General features: G+C 46.9%; 1 protein-coding gene across 2 annotated transcripts in view; it reads right to left on the bottom strand.

The window, feature by feature from the left end:
* PLXNA2 (plexin A2) overlaps nucleotides 1-21,946 on the bottom strand; it is a 218,933-nt gene that overhangs the window by 101,481 nt on the left and 95,506 nt on the right. For both annotated transcript variants that reach the window (XM_025353797.1, XM_025353791.1), the window contains one exon: nucleotides 14,623-14,757. In XM_025353797.1, the coding sequence (XP_025209582.1) occupies nucleotides 14,623-14,757 (135 nt within the window). The remainder of the gene's footprint in view (nucleotides 1-14,622; nucleotides 14,758-21,946) is intronic.

Below are 21,946 nucleotides of genomic sequence, written 5' to 3'. Positions count from 1 at the left end.
AGAAGAGGTTGAAGGGACATGGATGAAAAGAACCTGGTAAAGCTCAAAAAGTTGGATGAGGGGCCGAGAGAGTATGCTGCTGACTTACGGAGTAACTCCGGGGCAGCCACTCGCTAGCCTCAAGCTCAGTTTAGCTGCTCAGTAAAATGGGGTGGGAAGAAGAGGCCTGCCGGAGAGGATCTGCAGCAGAAATCCCCACTGGTGGGAGCAGTGAGTAGGGAAGATCAATAGCTCTGACTGCCCCTCCTCTCTGTGCCCACAGGTTTTTAGGAATCTGATCATGAAGACAGGGAGGCTCCGAGGGCCCAGCACAGCCTGCCTGTCCTGCAGCATGATTCTGCCTGGGAGGCAGGGAACTCACACTGGCTGATGGAGGGCTGGGAGAGCTGGGGGGAGCCTGAGGGGCGGGCAGAGAGTTCCGGAGCCAAGAGCTGACTAGATCAACCAGTAAATAAAAGGTCACAATGATTTTTCCAGGCACCCAGGGAGAAGCAGACAAGAGAGCTCAGCTGATGGTAGGAGCTGACAACTGGCAAATGAGCCTCCACAGTTATCTGTTTTCCTTCCTTATTCTTGTCTCATAAGACAGAGGCTAGAAATAGATGCAACTGGCAGATGACTTAAGGATGAAAAATGGGCAACATGTTAGTTGTGGGGGACTCCATGGTAGCGAAAGAGGGAGATTACCATGGAGGCAGGGAGAAACACAGGGCTTAGCTAGAGCCATGTCCGAGGGTTTGGCTCTCACTCTGTCCCAGGCATTGTATAGGGATTTCACTTTCTCAGCAGTCCTATCAGGTAGGTATTATTGTTATCCCTAGTTTACAGAAGACAAGACCAAGGCTTAGAGAGGATACACCAGGCCATATCAAAGAGTGATAGAGCCAAGATTTAAATACAGTTCTAATTGCCTCCCAAGATGAGGCCTTACAGTAAACTAGAATGCCTCCTTTTCATAGATATTTTCCTTTGTTTCTTTTTTTCACCTCCTCTCTTTCTTCCTAAGCTCCAACAAGTGTTTCTTTTCTGGGGGTGGGGGCACAGAGTCTCGCTCTGTCCCCCGGGATGGAGTGCAGTGGAGCAATCTTGGCTCACTGCAAGCTCTGCCTCCCGGGTTCACGCCATTCCCCTGCCTCAGCCTCCCGAGTAGCTGGGATTACAGGCGCCCGCCACCATGCCCGGCTAATTTTTTGTATTTTTAGTAGAGACAGCAGTTCACCATGTTAACCAGGATGGTCTCGATCTCCTGACCTCGTGATCCACCTGCCTCGGTCTCCCAAAGTGCTGGGATTACAGGCGTGAGCCACTGTGCCCAGCCCAAGTGTTTCTTGGGTACTACTAAGTACCAAACACTATGGTATCTCTTGGGGAGACAGAAGCAGCCCAGACAGCAAGATCTCTGCCTGTAATAAATGTTGCAGAAATGATACAATGAATGCCTGAAATGGGTGCACTACCTCATTTCCTTTGTCCTCTTCCCATGAACCGGGGATGGGCAGAGGTCTTCCTTGCTGTACAGTCAGAGAAATGGCTGTCCTGAGGGGAGGGGATTGGCAAGGTCACAACAGGCTTTAGCACTGGAGCTCTGCCAGAGCTAGCATCTTTTTTCTTGATGATGTTACTTAGAACCAGGGCATGTCCAGAGGACCTGCTGGTGAGCTTGCCACAGAGAGCACCAGGGGCTGGGTGCATGATGGCTTCCTACCAATTCTATGTTGTAGCAGCCAGGGCTGGGGGAATCCCTCTTAGGAAAGGTGGGTGGATTGAGCCCACCTGAAGGCTGCTCGCCTGCATTCTGTGAGGATGGATGCCTCCTAATCCTTGCCTTCAGCTCTGCCAGTATCAAGTTTTGGGAAATATTCCTTGAATATACCAAACTCTCTCACACTTCCAAGCTTTCCTTAACTTGAACAATACTTATTTGCTTTTTTATTCCACTGGGTGAGCCCCTCCTCTCTCACGATTCACCTAGAGCATCACCTCCTCCAGGAAGCCTTCCCTGACTCACAGGCTATACTGGGTGGCACCCTCTCCCGTAATCCCAGCACTCTGCATACCGTACTGTAACTCACTACTTACTTGTCTGTTTTCCATATGTATGTGTGATAGTGCAAGGATAAGCTCTTTGCTGTGAGCACAGTAGGTCCTCAAAGGCTGTTTGATGAGCTATTTAATGGCTAAGTGGCTAGAACATTTTTTTAATCTCAGTTCATTTTTTCCCCTCCTGTTTTCCTTCTACCTGGCTCGCATCTCTTCCCACCTCTTTCTTGTAATTAAATATTAGTTGAGGGACAGAGGCTGAACCCAGACTGTTTGCTAAGCCACCAACAGCTGATTACACAGTCAGTCTTCTCTCCACCTGGTGGGAGTTTCAAACCCCAACCTGTTTGCAAAGTGGGGACCATAATAACTGGGGGGAACAAGGTGAGGTGAGGGAGGTAACTTGAGGCACAGTGGCAAAGGCTCGGGGAACTTAACCACAAGGCATGCACTCTATGAAGTGGAGATTGCCGCTGAAATGCTGAGTCCCTGAGTTGGCCTGCTACAGAAAGATCAAAGGGCCAGCTGGAAATGCAGCCAAGCTGGGCTCTAAAAACAGCATAAAACTGGGAGGAGAAGGGCTCGAACACACATTTCCCCCAGTGGGTACATGCAATGGTATATGAAAGAGCCTAACACTAACATAGTGTAGACACCAACACTAACATAGTGTAGACACTAACACTAACATAGTGTAGACACTATCACCCCCAGAACACACAGTAATGTTTGCTCTCATCTCACTCACCAACTCCACCAACGTCTGTTCTCACAAGCACACGCATACTCGAACCCAGGTCAGCCTCCAAGCGCTGTGCATGCAGCCTCCATTCCATACACATTCACGGCCAGAAAGAATGCACCCAATGTCATGGCCGCAAGGGGCATTCAAACACATTTTATCAATGGGGAAAAGGAGGCTCCAGTTGGCCTTGACTCAGATGCATGGTGAGTGACTCCTGATGATTGGCACAGGCAGACTCTTACCTACCACTCCCCGGCCACTGTCCCATCACCCCTCTGCCATCCTGCCACCTCCCTCCCACAATAAACTCCCTGGCAGTTCAAAGTTGGATTCCAAATTTTGTCCCTAGGATCAACCCCATTGAGAAACCTTATCTGACAGGCAGCATGTGCGAGTGGCTGGCCAGAACTCACAGCTGGTGAGAAAAAGCCCCCACATATTCGTGTAAATGAGTACAGCTGGTCACTTCTGGCTGAGGAGTTCAGAGGCCTTCCCTAAAGAAATCAACAGTGGTGGTTAGAGCTTCCCACCTCATGGGAACGCTGTGTTCACAAAGATCTCCCTGGATAAAAGGCCTGAGAGGGGCTGCCAGGCCTGAACCATTTGAGTGAGAAACCTGCTGGGGTGGAGACCAACACCTTTCCCCTCCCTCAGGGGCACCCAGGGCCCTGGCCCACATATACAGGGGGGCCTTGTCACGCACCCCAGGACTTCCAATTGCTCTTATCTCTAGGGGTTCACTGACTTCCCCTTTGCCTCCGCCCCTCTCCCTGATGCATGGTGCCTCTCTTGACACCTCTGAACCTGTATCTTCACACTACAGAAACTGTCCTAGTCATCAGTGGAAGGAAATAACTTTTCATGACGGCTCCTCTGATGTTGCCATCTTTCGTGTTGATCAAAACAACAAAACGAATCAGACTCTCGGCATCTGATTGAAGCCTAATTGGAAATCCAAAGTGGCACTAAATGTTATGGTCTAAATAAAACACATTCAATTACTGAAACTCAACGCAGGGAGCACAAGGGAGCGCTCCTGGAAGGAGCTGAAAAGCAGGCTGCAGAGCTCTGGGGTGTCATTCCGGCCCCACCACCTGTGTCTGGCTGGATAAGACTTAAGATGGCGAATAGAGGATGCTTTCTTGAGCCTGAGAACCTCTTACTTAGGGCCAGTGAATGAGCTGATACGAGTTTGCACGGTTCACACTAGAAATAGCACCAGAGAAGCTGAATCAGGGCTTCAATGCCTCCCATGTGTTCTGCAGCTGCCCTCCTTGCAAAGGTTTTTCCTTTGCCAGACCGACAAGCTTTGGATGGGGGTAGAAAAATATGCAGGGGAGTCATGATGTCTCCCTCTGGGGTCTCTGCATGGGCTCTCCTGGTGCTGGGGGAGGGCGAGCAGTGCAGGAGCTTTGCAGCCACACAGACAGGCTCTTCACTCCTGGCTCTGCCTCCTAAAAGTCATAGAAACACCTAGTTCAGATCCCTCAACGTTGCTGCACCTGGCCTTCCTCATTTGCTAAATGGGGGAGATAATACCTGTCTTCCCAGGTTGTTGTGAGGAGGGGAGATCATGCTTGTGAGGTGCTTGGCCGGCTGCACAGGATAAACTCCACAGTAACTTCCTGGGGAGTGGTGCTTTTTCTCCCTGCACTCTGACCACCTGCAGAGGCATTTCCTCTGACTGTCCACGTAGGGCCTGGGGCAGTGCTTGCTTTCCTTTATTGGTTTTTTAAACAAAACAGTGCACTACTCCAATCTCCTTGAAGGTGTCAAGTGAGGAGTTACTGAGTCTGTGCTGGTCTCCTGGAGCCCAGAAAGCCGCCTCTGAACCCTTTTCCTAACTGGGAGCCGGGTGTGGGGAGAACAGGAGGGGAGGAGCCTTCTGCAGCCACAGGGCAGCCAGGGGGCGCTGTCTCAGGAAGCTGAAGAGGTGTGGATTTGGCTTCAGAGGTGTGGGGTGGAGTCCCAGCCCTGCTGTTGGACAGCTTGGTGGCCCTGGGCAAATTACTTAGTCAACTTGAATTTCAGTTTTGTTATCTGTTTAAAAAGGCAAGGACAATAATACTTATCTCATGGGACTGGTGTATTAGCTGAGATCATGTTTGTAAACTAAAATAAGAAAAGCATGGCAAAAATATTAGTTAGATTTCAACACAGCTTAAATAAGGTAGGGCTGAGAGGCAAGGCAGGGTGGTTAAGCTTTTTTTTAGGTGTGGCTGTTTGCAAAGCATGATGTGCAGGGCTTGGCCTAATGACGATGTATGGGGGCACAACCGTAAAAATATAATTACTACTACTACCATTTACTAAGCAGGTAGTATGTTCCTGGTACTTTTCAGAGTGCTTTTTTATGCATTAATTGATTTAATTTAATCTTCAAACAGACGCCATAATTATGCCCATTTTACAGGTGAGTTAACTGAAGCACAGAAAGGTGAAGCAACTTGCCCAAGGTCACACGGCAGTAAGCGGTAGAGCCAGAACTTGAACCCAGGCTGGCTGCTCCCCCTGGCTGTCAGGAAACTACTGATAGTCAATCATTGTCTGCTCCTCCATGTGCAGCTTGGTACACCCTTTCTTCTCCGGAGTCACTGCCCCCTCAGACCTCTCATCTCCATAAAGGGCTGCTCTTCACTAGAGAATCTCTGGATAAACCAGCTGTGGATTCTTATGTTAGGGAGAGGGTGAGTCCCCTGAGTGACCCAATTATGGAGGGAACCAGGACAGGTCCCTTCCTGGTGGTATGCGTTTACATAAGCACATTCTACAGCATTGCTCTGATGTACAAATAAATAACCATATCTTGTGATTTATCTATACATCATTGCGGCCCTCCAGAATTGGACCACCTTGAGGGCAGGGATTCTATTTTATTTTTTGCTATACAAAAACATACATGATAGTGCTACTGTTGCATTGAAAACAGCGGAAAGAAATCAAGAAGGTACTTATCTTTCTGGCAGCCCTATTTAGAAGGAGACTTTTGCTGGAATATTACTTAGAAAGACAGCCCTATCTATATCTACATATGCAAATGACTTGTCAGTGGACAGCTCTATGCATTAGACATGGTCAACACTTAATGGTCTATTGAATGAATGAGTCTGCATATGCAAACAATATGCAAATCTTTCCCTATTTTAATTTGACCCTTCGGAACATCTTCAGGAACTCTCTTGGGCCAAGGTCGTTTTAATTTTGCTAATTAAAAGTTTTAAACACAGTCAGGGTTCGCTCTTGCCTGTGCTGAGTGAAACTGTTGTCAAGTTGGGAAAGGATGCTGGACTAGACCAGGTTACTCAGGATTTACCCTGATTCTTCTGGTAATTCAGATGATGACCTAGGCAAATGACTGTCCTCTTTGGAGGCATCAGTTTCCCCATATTTAAAAGAATGGGGGAGGGTAAGTTTCCTTCTGGTGAGACATTGTAACTTCCCATCTCCCAGTCATAGGAACATCATTCTGGGCAGTCAGTGTCAGCCTTCAGCAGCACCTATCTAGAAAGAAAAATCAAATCCCTCGTCAAGGATTAGAGAAAGAGTCTCCAACCCCCTGCCCATTTAGAGAAATGAGGTTTTTGGCACCACTTCTCCCAGCCTGGGCATTGTATTCAATCATTTCTTTCCAAACCAAAGGATTTCAAAATAAGAGGCTGGAGTTTTCTCTCTTAAATACAGCAAGCCAAGTGTCTGATTAATAGGGTGGGTTTGCATTGCCTTTCCCTCATGTGAAAATATTTATTTAAAAAAAATGCTCCGATGAGAATATTAATAGCCAGAGAATCAGCTCCCTGTCAGCTTCTTTGTTCCTTGACATTTGAAATGGGGGAAAGAAGGAGGAAAAAATCAAAACCCGGGTTTGAGGTGGTCATTGTTGCCTGCACCGGCAGCCCCGGGGGAGGCAGGATTACGTCCTTTTTTTTGGGAAAGGCACTGATGTGAGCGCTCAGCTCCTGGGCCACACTGGGGTCCTGCATCCTTAACCAGAAACACATGTGCATCAAAGGCTTGGATTGAAAGTGACACATTTTAAAACAAAAGTGCAGCAGCAATTCGCTTATCCTCACTTTCCTAATCCGCAATCTCTGTAATTCTCCCCAAAGTCCCTCAGGCTCAACTCTCCTCCCTGCCCCCTCACTTTCCCTCTTCCCCAGAGGCTCAGCCAAGGCCTCCCAGCCCAGGCAGAAGGGAGGTCTCCTGTTACTGAGACTTTGCCCGCCTTGTAAAAATATACCTTGGCATGCTCTGCCTGCGCCCTGGGAAGCCTTATCGCCTGGACTAAACAAATGTGCACAATCAAAATAATAGTCTGAGATGTCAAAATAAATGAGCAGGGGACATCTGGAAGCATGGCTCCCCACGTGTTTTCTTTCCCTTCTCCAAGGTCTTTAGGTGCCTTAGGGACTTGACAGTTCAGTAGCTTTGGCTACAGGTAGAAGACTTACTGCCCCATGGATCACAATAGCACCTCTGAAAAGGATTCTTACTTTTGGCTCTAGATCCAGGTTAGTAGTTGACAGGGCCTCCTTCAAACTGAGGAAATCACAATTAGTTTTCTGGTGCAGCTGCTGGACATTGGTGGATGGCATGCTAAGGGTCTGGCCTGTCCTTCCATCTCTCCCCAGACATTGCGTAGGGTCTTCAAACAATGCAGAGAATTTCTTGGGGGGTCGTGGGGGGTCTCTCCTGCATTTAAGACCTTCAGGAAAGGGTGGCTTTACAATCTTTCCAAATAATTTTTGTTTCCGAAAACTCCAGGCTGACAGTCTCCTTGCCTCAACTCTCTTAAATTACGTTAAACAGATATGGTTAAAAAGCCAGTTTCCTGTAATCCATGGGGATGAGGTCCCATTCCCCTGCATACTGAAGGTAAGTCACTGAGAGGCCTGCTCTTGTGCAAGATGAGACAATATTGCCACAGGAAGACTGCCTGGAGAGCTATTTATAAGCAGCATACCCTTGATGGGGCAATTTCCAGGCAGTGTGATCCTGCTACTGATGGATTCCTGCAAACCCTTCCTGAAAGCATTTTCAGGGCCCATAGGCATTTGATAGACCTCACTTAGGACTTACACAGCCTTCAGCAAATCAACAGCAAGCTTTAAAGCTGTCCGTGCTTCCCCATATGTTTGAAGAAATCAATCCAGCTCTGATGACTCCAGCTGGGCGTTGGGTGTTGCACAATGCTGATGGGACAGCTAAACAGGGTGCTCTCTGGGCCTTGTTTTTCTCCTCTGGGGTCAGAATGGGTGCTCTCTACAGTCCTTACCAGCTCTGATGCTCTGTGATTCCATGACCTTGGTAGCCGGGGAATCATGTTCTTAATGTGTGCTCATGGGCCATACGCATCAGAATCACATGGGTGGTGGGCAGCGGAGGGAAGAGGCAGGTAGACTGAGTGTGTGACTGCCAAAGCCAAGTCACAAAAAGGCAATGCAATTTCTACCTTCTTGTAGGGAGTACTCACTCTTGGAGTCCTGAGCTGCCATGAGCAAGAATTCTGACTGTCTTGGGGGCCACCTGCTGTCAGGAAGCCCAACACACATGGCAGGCGCTTGTCTAAGGCACTAAGGTCAATAGTCCCAGCTGATCCCAGCTTCCACTTTCCAGACATGTAGGAGGAGAAGCTTCCAGATGATTCTAGCCCCTTGTCCTTCTAGTCAGCTCCAGCCATTCGTGTCATCCCAGCAGAGGCTGCAGATATTATAGAATACAGATGAGCCATCTTCGGTGCACCCTATCTGAATTCCTGACTTACACAGTCTTTGAGCATAATGACATGTTTTTTACAAATATCCCCAAACGTGGGGGTGGTTTGTTACAAAGCAATAAATAACCAGAACAGTGTGCCAACTACTAGCACATCTAGGACATTCGGAATTGGGGTCTGAATGTTCACTACCTGGAGAGGGGCAGACCCATCTTTCACAATGAGCATGAGACTTTGTTACTTACCTGGAGAAACCAGAAATGAAAGGCCCCATAGGTATTCCCTTTCTGGCCCGTTGTCCACCCATGCAGCCCCAGGCTCACAGGGTCCCCCTCCCTTCTCCCCACAGATGCCTGCTATCCTGGCCTTTGGGCCTCACACATCGGCCTGGGGCTGCCTGCCTGTGTATTGAGGGGAGCGGGACTGTTTAGTCTGCCCTGCACATTCCTGGATTTTTAAAATAAATACCAGATTATGAGAGACTTAGCCCAGTGCTGTCATTTGGCCGGACCAGAGGCTTCTGAGGCAGTGCTTGGGAGAAAGCAGGAGGAATGGCAGTTGGAGGCCACTGCCTGAAAACGGGAATTCTGTGCCAGCCATAATTTGTGGCGGAGATGTTTCTAGCCCTTTCTGAAGTTCCAAAGAAGTTCTAAGAATAATACTAGTAATAACAATTACCACCACTTATTGAAAACACTATGTGTCAGACACGACACTAGGTGATTTATATACATTCTCTCAATCCTCACAACAATTGCATTAGTCCCATTACACAGATGAAAAAATTGAGGTTTAGAGAAGTTGAATAACGTTATCAAAACCATGTACTTAGTAAGTGTCTGTGGAATGGAGGTTGGCCTAACTCCTATGAGCTGGCTCTTAACATCTATGCTATTTTGCCTCTCCAGGCCTTGAAATAAGAGAACAGAATCCCATGCCCCACCATCCACTCCAAACACACACACACCCATCACCATCCTTTCTGCTGTTCCCGAGGCCCTTTCCAGTCTGTACGGAGCCATTCTCCACTGTGACTCCCTTTTTCCATTTCACCCTTCGCTGGATCATTTTCTGCCTCTATTCCCTCTGCTAATTCAAACTAATTAAAGTATAAAATAGAATAATTGCTTCCATCCCTATACTCTTTTCCCATCCACCCTGTGTATAGAGTTATACTCCTTTTCTGGGAGTGGCCAGCCTGACAAGTTGGGTGAAAACTGGGGCTATCAAGTTTCTTTTCATCTTGTTGCTTGGTTTTTCACTTGGCTCATAGCCTGATTTTCCCTGGACTCACTGTCTGACTTCCATTAGACACTGAGGATATGGGAGCAACTTGTATGCATGCCCATAACGTCTGCTGATTCGCTGTCAGTGAAGCTGGGGCAGACTTTCTAGGAAAGAGCCAGGCGTCCTCTCAGTGGAGCACCTGGGCAATTAACAGGATTGGGGAATCAGTTCCCAAATTTTCCCCTGGGACTGGCCGGTCTTAGATCTATTAACAGTACATTAACATTGACTTGTTAGGCAGTGACACTAACGACCCAACACTTACTAGTCCTATTTCTTAATTACATTTAATTAATTAATTGAGAATGAGAGAGAACACATGAGTGCTATATTGGATTGTTCTAGCTCTGTGGGGAGATGAAAACCTCTCTAGGCAGAATGTAAGACCAGAAACTTGGTTTTACTCTCATCATGTGTTCCACTGTCACGGTCCCAAGAATATGACATGTGTCATGTTTGGAGGAGGGGTGGGGGAACAGAGAGGCAAGAGTTGGGGGCAGAGTGGAAGACAGGTTGCCAGAGATTTGTTTTAAAGTGAAATGATGAAAAACCCATTCCCGTGATGTCTTAAAAGGTCTTAGGACTTTTAGAGAACTCGAAAGTCTTAAATTGCTGCCTCCAAATAGGAATATAGACAGTCCCAGTTTACGATGATTCAACTTTTGATTTTTTTACTTTACAGTGGTGTGAAAGCAATGCACATTTAATAGAAATTGTACTTCAAGTACCCGTGCAACCACTCTCTCCTTCACCTTCAGTACAATTTTCAATTCATTACATGAGATTTTCAACACTTAATTATAAAGTTGGCTTTGTGTTAGATGATTTTGCCCAACTGTAGATGAAGGTAAGTGTTCTGAGCATGTTTAAGGTAGGTGAGGCTAAGCTATGATGCTTGGTAGGTTAGGTGTATTAAACATGTATTTGACTTACAATATTTTCAACCTATAGTGGCTTGACTGGGAGGCAACCCCATCGTAAGTTGAAGAGCATCTGTACATATCCATAACCAAACCAGCATTCCAGCTTTCTCTACAGTGTTCACCCTTCAGGAAAGATGCTCATATGAGCACACATGGCCTCATAAATCTCTCCTTAAGAGAGATTTATTGTATTGACTGGGCGCGGTGGCGCACGCTTGTAATCCCAGGACTTTGGGAGGCTGAGGTGGACTTTTCACTTGAGCCCAGGAGTTCAAGGCTAGCCTGGGCAACATGGTGAAACACCATCTCTATTTCTACAAAAAATTTTTAAATTGGCTGGGCATGGTGGTTCACGCCTGTAATCCCAGCACTTTGGGAGGCCGAGGCGAGTGGATCACTTGAGGTCAGGAGTTTGAGAGCAGCCTGGCCAACATGGCAAAACTTCATCTCTACTAAAAATACAAAAATTAGCCAGGTGTGGTGGCACGCACCTGTAATCCCAGCTACTCAGGAGGTTGAGGCAGGAGAATCGCTTTAACCCAGGAGGCGGAGGTTGCAGTGAGCTGAGGTCACGCCACTGTACTGCATCCTGGGTGACAGAGCGATAGTGAGACTCTGTCTCAAAAACAAAACAAAACAAAACAAAACAAAATAAAAAAATTTTAAAATTAAAAATTGAAAAAGAGAACACTGTGCTTTTGGGTTAGTCTCAAGCCCATCTCTTACGCTTTTGGTGTCATCTTCTGGAGAGAGAGAGAGCAGAGTCCCAGTCCTAGGCCCTTAAACAAATTTCTGTAAGATCTGAAAGAGACTTTAGAGTTAGATTTATAATCTCCATCTTTAAAGATGAGGAAACTGAGACCCTGAGAATTTGGGGGCCCAGGTCACCCTTGAAGTCAGAGGTGGGGCCAGGCTTAGAACACAGATCTCCTGGCTCAGGCTGAGGATGACTGGCTGTGTCATGTCCCCCTACCCCCTCCTCATCACACACCATCTTCATACTCCTGAGAAATGGGGTCATGAGGCATGAGAGTTAGAAGGGGCCATATAAAATGCAGCATGTGAGGCAGTATAAAAAGAAATTCCCCATTTGTTGTCTCAGTTGAGCCTCACACTGACCTTGTGTGAGAACACTGAGGTTAAGTGATTTGTGCAAGGCCACTCAGATAGAGAATGGTGAAATGAAGTCCAAATCAGACCCGTGGACTTCAGAGACAAGCCTGTTATCTGATGCAACTCCTCTCAGCTATAAAAGAGGAGCTGAAGCTGTCAGAGGATTCTACTATCAGTGATAGCACAAGCTGGACTAGAACCCAGGACATCTGGCTTCATTTTTACAGATTTTTCTCCTGCCACACAGTCAACTGCTTCCTTGAAGACATCTGAGCTGTCTGTGAGTACTTAACTCACAGCCAGCCTCAGACAGATGGGCCTCCTGAGCTGTTCTTGGCTTTCATCTTTGGACTCAGCCCCTGGTGAAGTCACCTGGCTACCTATTTCTACATAATTTACGGCTCTCCAGGTGACAGGTCTCAGAGTTCCACCACAATTCCCCCTTAGACTTTGCCTCCTAATCACAGCTCCATCTGGTACAGGGAGCTCCCCCTACTAATATCTCACTTGACCAGAGACAGCTCATGGCATGAAACGTTAAGTTCTTCCTATCTCTGCTCATTGTGGCTGGCTACTGCTAAATCCCTCTGTTTGGTGCAGATTGTAACAAGAACTGGGTACCTGAAGCAGAAGGTGGGACAGAGGAGGGGTATTTACAGATAAGCTACGTGGACACTTGGTGTGGCCAGGTTGATGCTCTCAGAGATGGTGTCAGATATGGATCTAGGAGGTGACTATATTCTCTGAAACCCACTCATCCGCCTCCAGCCTTGACCCAGCCCCTCTTCTTTGGTTACATTTCGGATGGATTTTCAGAAAGCGTCTCATTGGATAAAAAGATATGCAGCTAAAATGTATGCCTTGGTACCTTCTCTGTCCCACTAAGGTCTCATTGGTCACTTCTTCTTTCCCACTTTGCTGGGCTCAGAGAATCTAAGAAAGCTCTTACCCAGAGCTACCTGCCTGGTCCTCTGCTACCCACAGTGCCTCTTAAAAATACTGCATAAAATGTGCGTCTATTCAATCTCTGCCCATCGTTTTATCCACCTATATAGGTCATCATCTACCCATCTGTCCTTTTATCTGTATCTATTTCTGCGTAAGTGCCTGGAATGGTGCTCACCAAATGTTAACATGGTGTTATATTTTGGGTAGTGAGATTTGGTGACCTGCTGCTGTTTTCTTTTCTGTATGCATTGCTTGAATTTGTATCACAAGTATCCACCATTTTTACTAAACAAATAATATTTTCCCTTAAAGAAGAACAGGATAAAAGAGCATGTATAGAATTCAATCTTATGTTATTGGGCTATTTGAGTACCTGTCTCTCTCTTGTTAGATTGCAATCAACTTAAGGTAGTGACTAAGTCTTATTCATTTTGATGATTCCCAGCACTTTGTTCCCGATAAATATGTGCCCAGGAATAGTTCTTTTTAGGCCCACTGACGGTTTCATTGGAATGATAGGTCAGTGTTTATTTCCAAGACTGTCTTACCCACTCTAGGTTAGGCAAAGCTGTCTGCAGATCCACGAAATTCCCATCTGGACCTGTTTATACTTCAACTGCAGAGGCCACATGAAAGAAGGTGAAAAAGACAGGTGGATTCAAGAGGATCTGGATGTAATTTGCATGCAATTATCATAAGATTTACGTCATCTGTCCTCAAGAACTAATTTTCAAGTCAGAACTGCATCACTGCTTCCCTTAATGCTGTCGCGTGCACACTTGTCTCTTCCTTACTTCTTCTGCTCATCCCTCATCCCCTGATTCAGACTCCTTACATTTGAAAAGAAAGGAGGTAAGGAGAGCTCTGGAAAGGGTAAGTTTGATCAACTTGCAGAATTGGAGCTCTTGCAGAATTCTCTGAGAATGACATGAGCTGGGAAGCAACTGGTGAAAGCTCTCCGGGCTTTCAGCTTACCAAAGTCAGTGTCCTCAGCGGCTGGGACAGACTGGCAATCCTTTTCCTCATTTCTTTGACTTTTATTTCACTTACTGTTAAGAAAAATGACAAGACCCCTGCTGCTGCTGAACAACTATTAACCCACTGACCGAGTGAATGGAATGTGCCAGGCTTGGCTAAGGTCTTTGCTTAGCTTTCTGGGTCGGTCTCTAATGATCTCATGAATCCCCTGCCTTCCCTGCTTCTCTTTCCCTTCACCATGGCTCTCTCTGCATTTGCCTTCTCTCTACTCACACATATTCACAGGAGATACAGTCTCCATCCATCCCAGAGGGTGGAAGACTTGCTCAGTTGTTTCCCTACAGAGGGTGGAAGTCTATTTCTCAGGACTCCCCACCTCCATAGGCCTGGTTTCAGCTTCCCAGAGCTGGCCAGCTTATACTCTGCACTAGTCTAAGACTCACGCCAAGATTTTTATTTCCTTCTGGGGCCCTATCTTGGGTCTGCCTCTCCCAGGAGTGGGCCCAGCCTGGAGGCCTGGATTATTTACACCTCTTTGGCTCCCTTGAGCCGCAGACTCTGTGGGCCTGAGAGCAGTAAATCTACCTCCTAATCACACCAAGCTGCTCCATGCAGTCTGGCCTGTTCTTGCAGAGCTGTTCATCACTTGCTGAGACAGGGGCTGTGGCTAGAGTGAAGCCTCCGGGAAGTGGCTGGCCCCCGGCTGCTTCTCTCTAGCTCCCTGCAAAAGCCTACAGGGACTCTGCCTCTCTCAGGATCCCTGTGCTGCAAGCCCAGAGGTCTCTCTTCTTGGACTGAACAGTTTCTGAACAAAGGTGACAGATTATCAGCAGTTTCTTGGAGTTTAGAAAGGAGAGATGGCTGTTAGCACTTACCTGTCTCTCAGACATGACATACAGGTAGCGCTGATCAATGGAGAAGGCCATGTCCCGGAGGATGGGGCTTCCGTCCTTGAGCACAGAGACCATCTCGTACTGGACCCCACCATGGGGGGGACCATCAGCCCGAATCTGTATGAGAAACAAGGATGTCCTCAGCATCTGCCCTCAGTATCCCCCTGTGGGCTACCTGCCTCTGCCCAGAGCAGGTAGCTTACAGAAGACCATTGCTAGCCCCCAATCACTACTCCATAGACTGAAGTGCCACTTCTTTTAAATAGCCCAATTTCCACCAAAAGGAATCCTTTCCCAAGCAGTCTCAGTGTTCTGGGCCTGGGATTTCTGACAGTGGATTTATTTGTGTGTGCATATACACCCTTGGGAATGATTTTGAATATCCCTATGCAGTTATTCTTGTGTGCATGTACATCTATTTATAGCACTGTGTATTGTATGTGTGTGTGAGTGAGTGTATGCTGATGCACACTCCTTCATGGTGGCTGGGGTGGGAAAGTCAACATCTGTTCACAGTATCTCAGCCTCAGACAAGTATGAAGGAATGGTGAACAATTTATATAAATCATCAAAAAGCTGCTCATTAAGAGATTAAAGATTTTTGGATCCCACGAGGGTCTTTCAGCCCCCAAACATACGCCCTGACTGTCCACACATCCACCCTGTGAGATGTGGGGAGCCAGGAATCCTGGCTTAGCTTCTCCGAGCCCATCCTAGGAAAATAAGTCAGAAAGGACTGAGATGTCATCTAGTCCAGTGCTTCTCAGCCCTAGCTGCACATTAGAATCATCTGGGGAAGCTTAAAAAATATGAATGCCAGGGCTACATCCATTAATCACAATCTCTGTGGGTGGGGCCCAGGCATCTTCTTTGACTTAAAAGCTCCCCGGGTGAATTTAATGAGCAGCCAGGGTCGAGGAGCAGTGAGGCAGTCCTGCAGTTCTCACACTGGTATGTCCTCAGAATCACCTGGAGGGTTTGGTAGAATGTACTTCAAAGCCCACCCCCAGGATTTCTGACTCAGTGGGCATGAGGGCTGAGAATGTACATTTCTAATAAATTCCCCAGCTGATGCTGATGCTGTTATTATAAGGGTTTGAGAAGTACTATCTAGGCCCCTATACTGAATGCTGACCTCAAAGGAAAGAGGTCCCTAAGGTCATACAAAAAGTTGGTGGCAGGGAGCCCTTGGTCTGAATGTGCCCCACCTCCAGTTTTTCTAGTTTTTTGCTTCCAGCATAGTAGCTGACTGCTGACCAATATTCATGACCCCAGCCTGTTTTCACTGTCCATCTCTAGCTCAAGCCCCACCTCCTCCACGAAGCCTTCGCCATCCTCTGTAATGGCTAATTAATTGCTCCCACTTTGATGCCTTTTTTTTTTTTTTTTTTGCCAGACATTTTGTCCTAGGATTATAATCAATTGATTTGTTCATTGTATACGTACTAGCTAACATGTATTGACTACCTACTCGAATTGTTCTCTAATTGCTTCAGATGTGTGTAAGTGCTGTCAACATTTTGAAGGCAGGGATATCTTTTCTATTTATCTTATAACCCTCTGAGGACTAGCATGTGGCTGGGAACACAGCTGGTGATGGATAAAAGGGAATGCTTGTGAAATGCTTGTTGAAAGAACATGAACTGTGCACCAACTGACAGCATATCCTAGACTCCTTAGGGCTGAATCAAAGTGAGGTCAAAAGACATTTTTTCTGGAAGATTTTAAGATTAAGGCTTCTTCTCCCCTACACCCTTTGGATTATCTCTTGTGCCCTTCACCATCTTCTCCCTCTGCCTATTTCTTCCCACCACACTGAGAGCTCCTCAGGTCAAGGCACCATGACTTATTCATCCCAAGTGCCAAGTTCAATGCCTGATGCCACAACAAGTACACAAGCATGGATGGATGGATGTGTTTTCAGTTCTTACTGGCCAAGTGGGGAAGGCCAACAGCATTATTGATTGCAGAGCTAGGGGAGTGGGAGAAGAGCTTTCATTCCTATTTCTCTACTGTCCTAAGAATCTGCATACTTGAGGGGCCTGAGCCAGGGACTGGTCTGTACCTGTCGGGTTGGGATGGACTCGAGGTGCGTGGGAAATAGACCATGAGTCCATCATGGGGTGGGAAGCTCTGGCCCAGGAGTCCCCGGTGGTAGAAACAGCAGATTCTTGCCTGAGGCCCTTGTGCCTATACCCCAGGGATGAAAATGGTAGGTCAGGGTCTAGAGGCAAGGACACCATGTTCTCCTCCTCACCTGCTTTGTTCGGTGACTTGGAGGCTTCTGGGCCTGAACTTGAGGAGGTAACCTCAATAGAACCAAATAAACTCTTCTCAGCCATTCCCATCCCTCATCACTCCCCTTGTGGGACTTTCCCCTAAGCTCCACTCTTGCCCTCTTTCTACCTAGTGAATGGGCTTCCTGCTGTTCAAGGCTATTGCCTTGTCATCTATCAGTAAAGCCCCTCCTTCCGGAAATGTTGTTAGAAGACCATTTGTTTCATTTTCATAGGGTCAAGGGGACTGTAAGAGTCAGCAGTGGTGTTACAGGGCTGAGGCCACCACCCTCGAACCTGGAGCAACTCTGATTAGGAGATTCAAGCAGAAGGAGGAACAAGGGTCTCTGTCTGGCAAAGTGCCCCACAATTAAAATGGTTCCCCTTGACATTCTCCCTTAGATAGACAGACCCACATTTCCATAAGACTCTTACAGAAATAACATAGCTTTTAGTCACAAAAGTTCTTGGGCTGTTGCAGGAGGTAGAGGGCAGACGTGACTGTCATGACTTCTGGTTGGCCTGGTCTCAGTTTTCTGCCTCCATAAAATGGGGGTTTCAGGCCCTGTTTCTTGCCTTAGTCTGAACTGTGCCCCTCCTCTAAAGAGAAAGTGTCTCAGTGCTTCCCCCACCCTCCCTGTGACAGCTACTCCTCTCCAGGGAGATTTAAGTCTCCTCAAGGTGCTGACTGTGTCCCAGCAGCTGCAGGGCTGGGTCCCAGGAGCTGCAGAGCCAGGCCCCTCCCTCAGGCCTGGTCTGGGATCTCCTGCCCCAGAAGGCCAGTTAACCCTCTGCTGGCTGGAATAGTCCGCTATTTTCATGCTAACGGCACTTCAATATTCTTCATCTGCCTTTTCCTACACGTTGGTCTCTACCCTCTCCCAGAGCCTGAACACTTGTGTGGATTCAGCAAGGCCTGCATACCAAGTCAGAAGAGAGAATGAATGTCATGGTGATGGCCCTTCCTCTGTGGTCCCTGGGACCAGATGGTACCCGTGGCAAGATTAGAGCTGGAATTGAACCAAAAACAACTTATCGTCACATACTCTGCTGCGTTCGGTCAGGACCAATCCCAACCGTTCATGTTTTACTGAATCAGAGACCTAATCTGAAGGTTTTCATTTTTTTCCCTGTCTGCAACCCCAATCTTTTAATAAACCAGTTGAAGCCAGAATCAAACCTACATAAAGTCTCAAATGTCAGAGCTAAAACCAAACCAGAACAGAAAATGTTGTTGGTACTGAACCTGAACTAAGCTATCCTACTTCATTCAGTCTAAATCCCTGGAGAGAAAGGTGATGTTGGCCAAGAAGTCTGTGACTTCCCCGACTCACCCCCCCCGATCCATGCTATCTGCCCCAAGATTGAGTCAGCTTTCAAGATACTTATAGGGTGTCAGAGAAGATGGAAAGTAGGGGCCAGGTCAAGGAGAAAAAGGTGGGGCAGGGGCTGGCAGAGAGGAGGCAGCAGATCCCCTGGGCAACAGAGATCTTTCCCCTCCATTGATCCCCTTTGCTCCCTTAAGGCAACACACCGATGAGTGCAGGGTATAAGTCTGGGCCTCAGGCATCCTGGGTTTCCATTCTGACTCTATTCTTCCCTGGGGCTTGATTTTTGCCTAATGGAACACTGTTAGGTGAGTTACCTCTTTGAGCCTCAGTGTTCCTCTCTGAATAACTAGAAGAAGCAATCTGCTCGGTACCTATCACAGGAGAATCATAGACTTATAAAAATTACTGGAGCTAATCTTGTCGGAACTCTTCCATTCAAAGCTTCCAATCCATGGTGGAACTGGGACTCAAACCAGCCCCAGCTGGGGGGTCCAGAGGAAAGCACTGATGGGGAGAACACCTTGGAAGTGACTAGGAAGAAGGCTGCTAATGCAGTTCAAGTCTGTGATTCTTCGCATGTCTCTGTCTTGGATAGGAAATTTTGGGTTTCAAAGCTGTCCTCTGTCTTTGCCAGAAACAGGATGGCCAGTGGTGAGGGGAGTGTCAAGGAGTCCCAAAACAAGAGTGGGATTTTAAAAGCCAACTAATTAAGTCTATTCTATGGTGTCTCACAAAGTGACAGCAATAAATTGAACCATCCGTTATATGCAATCCAACACCAAGCTGCACAGGTCCCAAAATCCAACCAGGCAGCGGAGGATACTGGAGATGGGGCAGAGGAGGGAGGTGACAGGGAGAGGTGAAATGAGTCACTGGAGTGTGTTTTTCTATTTGGGATCTACTTCTTCTTCTGGGAAGACTTGACCTCGGTGGAAATGCAGGCTATTTTTTTTTTTTTTTTTTTTTTTTTTTGAGACGGAGTCGCGCTCTGTCGCCCAGGCTGGAGTGCAGTGGCAGGATCTCAGCTCACTGCAAGCTCTGCCTCCCGGGTTTATGCCATTCTCCTGCCTCAGCCTCCGGAGTAGCTGGGACTACAGGCACTGCCACCTCACCTGGCTAGTTTTTTGTATTTTTTTTAGTAGAGACGGGGTTTCACCATGTTAGCCAGGATGGTCTCGATCTCCTGACCTCGTGATCCGCCCGTCTTGGCCTCCCAAAGTGCTGGGATTATAGGCTTGAGCCACCACGCCCGGCCAATGCAGGCTATTTTGCTTGGACAAGGCTCAGCAGCCAGGTAGCACAAGATACACAAGAGAGTGACAGTCTTTACTCAAAATGTGCCTAAACTACTTATTTGTTTTGAGACAGGGTCTCACTCTGTGCCACCCAGGCTGAGTGCAGTAGCGCAATAATGGCTCACTGAGGCCTTGAGCTCCTGAGATCAAGCGATCCTCCTACTCAGCCACCCAAGTAGCTGGGACTACACGTGTGCACCACCACAGCAGGCTACTTTTTAATTTCTTGAAAGGAGACAGGGTCTCACTATGTTGCCCAGGCTGGTCTCAAACTCTTGAGCTCAAGTGATCCTCCCACCTCAGCCCCGCAAAGTGCTAGGATTACAGGTGTGAGCCACTAAACTGACACAAGGACATTTAGTCTAGCTCTAGTAAGAACTGGAGACTTTACTATAGAATGGGTGACTATAGGAGACTGTAATCTCCTCAGGAGGGTTTTAAACCCAGGATAACCCCTTTTGCTTCATGGTTAAATTTGGCCCGGCCTGAAGGCAGTAGGATAGACTTGGATTTTGAAAGGTTCTTTTCACCTAAAGAATTTAATAATAGCTACCACAGCGCTACGTGCTGTCACAGTACTTAACAAAAATGATCTCATTTAACACTTCCAAGCATTCCTGAGGTAAATACTATTTTTAATCCCATTTTATAGATAAAAACTCAGAGGCACAGGAGCGTTAGGCGACCCTCCCAAGATCACACAGCTGGAGAGTGGCATAACTAAGATTCACAGCTGGAGCCTGAATTCTCTGAAGAGGGGCTAATATGGGGCAAACATAGCTGCCCTTGCCACTCAACAAAGTAGATGGGTCATCTAAAAGTCCACATTTCCCCCTCATCTGCTCTTCCCCCTTTAGAATCCCAAGTTCAAAGTGGGACAATCTCCTATTTCTTGGGGACAACAGTAAACTCAGAACCTAATTTTGGGGGGCCTTACCTGGGGCATAAAACTCAGTTTATCAGGGCTGGCTTTGGGGCAGGAGTGTGTGAGGTAAAATCCAGCAGAGATTTAGTGTCCAATCCTCCAGTTGAAATGAGAATGAAATAGTAACCCTATTAGTACCTTTCCTTTAAATTACAGCTATGTCTGGACAGAAATTAATGTCAGCCTCTTTTCTTGAATATCCAATTCCAATCAGCATATCCAATTAACTCGCTTACCTGCAGCCCCCTTTAAACTTCTTTTCTTGCGCTTCGATTTCTTCTCCAGTTAGCCCTAATTTATGGAGCCCTTACTTGCAATTTGGTATTCTAATATCACGTTATTATTATTAGTAGTAGCAGCACTAATAGTTTTTGTTTGTTTGTTTGTTTGTTTTGCAAGAGCTATGGATGAGCAGTAGAATTGGGAATCTTCTTCTTGGGTTTCTTAGTAGCAAAGAGATTGGTTTGAAAGGCATCAGCACACAGAGGGAGGCACTGGATCATGTCTGGAGAGCTGGGATTTAATCCCAAGTTTTTCTTCAATTGGCTGTGTGACTTCAGGCAAGTCATTTCACTTGTTTATGTAATAGTTTCTGTAGCTGTCCCATAATGGTGGGATGTAATGGTCCTTAGCTCAAAAAAGATATTGTGAAAGTAAAATGAGTTATTAGCTATGAATGTCAGTACTGTCCAGTATTCATCTATTATGTGCCTACCATGAGCCAGGCCTGTGTTAGGAGCTGCAGATACGTGATAAAGGGTAAGGATCCCCTCAGGAAGCCCGGGGATGGGGAAATGGACAATTTAACTGGTCTTCACGAACACAGGGGTCACCCCTTGTGAGAAGAGGTTTGCATGGAGACCAGCATAGGGGGCAGAGCAGCATCTCACCTGGCCTGAAGGAGGCCCTGAGGGGGTACTTCCTGGAGGAGGTGAGGCCTAAGACAAAATGCATTGAGTGGAAATGTGAGTTCTTTGGAAAATGTACAGTGTAATATAAATATAAAGCCGTTCTTGTTACATCTGAGTTCAGATTTCTTAGAAACTTGGTCTCTCAGACCTGAGCATTTGGAGAGGATGAGACTTTTGACACAGAGTTATTGAGGACTCAACATCACTCTCAGCAGGTCTCAGCATCTGATGTCTTCAAATTCACTTCAGGAGAGGCCTTTATCACTTGCTTCTACCTCTGTTCACCTGAGGACCCTACGCTTTTGTGGCATATATTAACATATATGTGGCATGTGAATGTGTATGTGTGTGGCATGTGTGGTGTGTGTACATATGTGGTGTGTGTGTGAGTCTGTTGTGTGTATGTGTATGATGTGTTTGTGCTGTGTGTGCATGAGTCTGTTATATGTATATGATGTGTGTTGTATGTGTGATATATATGTGTGTGGTGTGTATAAGTCTGTTGTGTGCATGAGTAGGTGTGTATGTGTTGTATGTGTATGTATGTGATGTGTGTGTATGTGGTATG

The sequence above is a fragment of the Theropithecus gelada genome, chromosome 1, assembly GCF_003255815.1.
Source record: "Theropithecus gelada isolate Dixy chromosome 1, Tgel_1.0, whole genome shotgun sequence".
Taxonomy (NCBI): domain Eukaryota; kingdom Metazoa; phylum Chordata; class Mammalia; order Primates; family Cercopithecidae; genus Theropithecus; species Theropithecus gelada.
The sequence above is the reverse complement of the archived record's forward strand: the minus strand, read 5'-3'. Positions and strand labels throughout refer to the sequence as shown.